General features: G+C 37.0%; 1 protein-coding gene across 1 annotated transcript; it reads left to right on the forward strand.

Annotated features, from left to right (window-relative positions):
- Positions 1 to 264: 264 nt before the first annotated feature.
- LOC114188306 (pentatricopeptide repeat-containing protein At1g20230-like) lies at positions 265 to 2,756 on the forward strand (the record flags this gene model as incomplete). Its single annotated transcript, XM_028076907.1, has 1 exon — positions 265 to 2,756. A coding segment is annotated over one exon (2,088 nt), but the record flags the coding sequence as incomplete, so codon positions are not given.
- Positions 2,757 to 4,109: the final 1,353 nt, after the last annotated feature.

The following is a 4,109-nucleotide window of genomic DNA, read 5'->3' on the forward strand; positions in this document are numbered from 1 at the left end:
AAATAACCGTCCTCTTAACCTTTTTTGTCTGGACATTCTTTTAACAAAAAGCAATTTCGAAAGAAAGAAACGGAGCTTAATAATTGAAGAATATTATAAACATTAAAATTTACCCGACCCGATAGAGCTGAATCCGAATACAAAAAATGGATCCAAATGAATGAAATGAAGAGTGTGACTGTATCAAGTGTGTAGTTGTAGTTTTTGGCTCTCTTTTGCTAGCTTTGTCAGTTCTCACTCTCCAAAAACACATAATCCTCTTCCTTGTGGAAGCAGCCACCTTCAACAAAGGTGGCTCCCTCTGTGCCCAGTAATCTCCCATCTCACTTGGGTCACAGTCTTGTCAGGGCAGCTTTGAATGTCGGTGATTTTAGACGTGCCCAACAACTGTTTGATAATATTCCTCAACCAGACCCCACCACTTGTTACGCATTAATTTCAGCTCTCACTAGTCATGGACTTCCACATGAGGCTTTAAGGCTCTATGCTTCGCTACGGGCACGTGGGATCAAACCCCAGAACACTGTGTATCTGGCTGTTGCCAAAGCCTCTGGTGCCTCTGGTGATGTCTTGAGAGTCAAGGAGGTTCATGATGATGCCATTCGATGTGGGATGATTTCTGATGTTTTCTTGGGAAATGCATTGATTCATGCCTATGGGAAGTGTAAATGCACTGAAGGTGCAAGACGGGTTTTTGATGATTTGGTTGTGAAAGATGTGGTTTCTTGGACCTCCATGTCGTCATGCTATGTCAATTGTGGATTGCCCAGACAAGGCCTAGCTGTTTTTCACGAAATGGGACGGAATGGGGTGAAGCCTAATTCAGTGACAGTGTCTAGCATTTTGCCTGCGTGCTCCGAATTGAAAGATCTGAAGTCTGGAAGGGCTATTCATGGATTTGCAACGAGACATGAGATGATGGAAAATGTGTATGTCTGCAGTGCTCTTGTGAACATGTATGCTAGATGTTTGAGTGTTAAACCGGCTAGACTAGTTTTCGATTTGATGTCTTATCGAGATGTTGTGTCTTGGAATGGAGTTTTATCGGCATACTTCACAAACAAAGAATATGAGAAGGGTCTTGCCCTGTTTTCCCAAATGAGGAGCAAAGGAGTCAAAGCAGACGAAGCTACATGGAATGCTGTTATTGGGGGTTGCATGGAAAATGGGCAAATAGAGGAGGCAGTGGAGATGCTTAGGAAGATGCAAAATATGGGATTTAAACCTAATCAAATTACAATTAGTAGTTTCTTACCGGCTTGCTCTTTTTTAGAAAGCTTGAGGATGGGCAAGGAGGTACATTGCTATGTCTTTAGGCATTGGTTAGTTTGGGACTTGACAACCATGACGGCTGTGGTATACATGTATGCTAAATGTGGTGACTTGAATCTTTCAAGGAATGTGTTTGATATGATGCACAGAAAAGATGTTGTTGCTTGGAACACGATGATAATTGCCAATGCAATGCATGGAAATGGAAAAGAAGTGCTTTTGCTGTTTGAGAGCATGCTTCAGTCAGGGATGAAGCCCAATTCTGTTACTTTTACTGGTGTTCTGTCTGGTTGTAGCCACTCAAGGCTGGTAGAGGAAGGACTCCAGATCTTTAATTCAATGGGTAGGGATCATCAAGTCCAACCTGATGCTAATCACTATGCATGCATGGTTGATGTCTTCAGCCGTGCTGGTCGGCTTGATGAGGCATACGAGTTTATACAGCGAATGCCTATGGAGCCAACTGCGAGTGCTTGGGGAGCACTTCTTGGTGCTTGTAGAGTTTATAAGAATGTGGAGTTGGCAAGAGTTTCAGCCAATAAATTATTTGAGATTGAACCCAACAACCCTGGAAATTATGTTTCATTATTCAACATCTTTGTCTCAGCCAAATTGTGGAGTGAGGCATCAAAAGCGAGAATATTGATGAAAGAGAGAGGAGTTACAAAAACTCCAGGCTGTAGTTGGCTTCAAGTGGGAAATAGAGTTTACACTTTTGTTGTTGGAGATAAAAATAACATGGAGAGTGATAAAATCTACAACTTTTTGAATGAGTTAGATGAGAAAATGAAATTGGCTGGATATAAGCCTGACACTGATTATGCTCTGCAAGATGTTGACCAAGAGGAAAAAGCTGCGAGTCTTTGCAGCCACAGTGAGAGGCTCGCTGTTGCATTTGGGATTCTTAATTTGAATGGACAGTCATCTCTTCGGGTTTTCAAGAATTTGAGAATTTGTGGTGACTGTCACAATGTCATTAAGTACATTTCTAAAATTGTTGGCGTGACAATCATCGTTCGAGACTCCTTGAGGTTTCATCATTTCAGAAATGGAAATTGTTCTTGTCAAGACTTGTGGTGATTATTTGAATCAGGCTGTTGCTCTTGTCAGGACTTGTTGGATATGATCTTTAAATTTTTTTAGGTTCAACAGGGGTTTGGTCAGCCAATATACCAATGTCAGATTCTTAGCAAAAAATTCCTCTCAAGAAAATGCCTCGATGAGGGTGCTTGCACTGTGCATTCATCATGCAGTTAAAACAATATCAGAGGACCTTTTTTTGATTATTCTCCGTATTTTGTGACAAAAATATGCTGATTGCTTCAGATATATATGGATAGAGTAGAATAGACTGAATGAATATAAGTAGATTTATCATTTTTTTGTTTGCTTTCAGTTGATATACAACTTTCATCGTACTTAGATATGGCAAACAAGAAATTCGTTTGTACAAAATCAGTGTAAAGAAAAGCATGGTGACAAAATTCATGAAATTATTTATTTTGAAATACCCTTCCACTTTTTGCTAAAATGAAAAAAATGGCAAGTGGGTACATTTGATGCATGGACACAACGAATTAAATGTATTCATACCATGGGTTTGGTAAATATTGGAATCTGCGAATGATAACCAAATATTACGAAGTGAATCGATGTACAGTGTTAATCCTCAGCAAATTGCAAGTTGTTAAAGGTACCAATATCTATACCTACTATGGTTGAAATCATCACAAAATGAAAAATTAGTTCTCAATCAAACAGAAAAAAACAAAAATAAACAAAGAATGAATTTAGTGTTTTCTGGATTCCATTTAAAATTTCAAAAAACACAATTCACAAGATCACTCTGTTTTGTAATAATAATTAATTAAAGTCAAGAGCAATCTCAAGAGTTGAATTTTACCTAACACATTCAGTATGTACACTTGAACATCTCTATGTTGCACTTTATAAAGTAAAAACAAAAAAGAATTGAAACTCCTAATTTTGAACAAAGATCGAGACGTGAGTATAACAACCAAAAATATTGACTACAAAGAAATCTTTAAAAACCATTTAAAAATATCAAACTTACAACATTTGCAATATCAAGTATACACATCTTTATTTTAAGTTTTATTTCTATTTAAAGGTATGTTTATCAAAATTACGTTTTGAGTTACTTTGTAAATTAATCACACATGGAAAATATTGATATAAGGCTTCATTATGAATAAAGTCCATCTTATTTCAGTCTAAAATTTTGAAATAATGCAAAATTATACTTCCTTAAATTGCAGGCAATTAAGGTGTGTGGACACAATTTACTTGTTGAAAGAAGTTCTGTGCCTGAATTTTCTCTTCATTGAAAGCCACCTTAGAGCTGTCTCTATGGATGGATGATGTGCAATGAGTACTCTCACCATTGAAAAGTGTAATATTTTTCTTTTGCTAGTTGGAACTTGCACCACTTTTTCCAGTTTCATAATCTTCATGCAGAGTGGATGATATTTTCAGAGTACCTAACCAAAATCTTGCATTCAATCAACTCTTTTCATCTACAAGCATCATACTAATGGCCCACTGATCCTCACTTATCAAAATTGAATAGGGGCCAATTGCTAGCTTCAACAACTGTTTCTTGAGAAAATCAAAAACATGGAACTAAAACCATTTTCATTACTCTTACTGCAACTAACGTAAAATTAAACTAAATTTAACATAAATGCCAACATTTAACAAATATATGACCACAAAATATTTCTATAATAGACATTTACCATAGGTCAAACCTAGATTGTCTCACATTTAGTTTTACTCTGTCTCTGTTTTTGGTTGTCACTCCATTGCCTTTGGAG

The sequence above is a fragment of the Vigna unguiculata genome, chromosome 1 (assembly GCF_004118075.2).
Source record: "Vigna unguiculata cultivar IT97K-499-35 chromosome 1, ASM411807v1, whole genome shotgun sequence".
Taxonomy (NCBI): domain Eukaryota; kingdom Viridiplantae; phylum Streptophyta; class Magnoliopsida; order Fabales; family Fabaceae; genus Vigna; species Vigna unguiculata.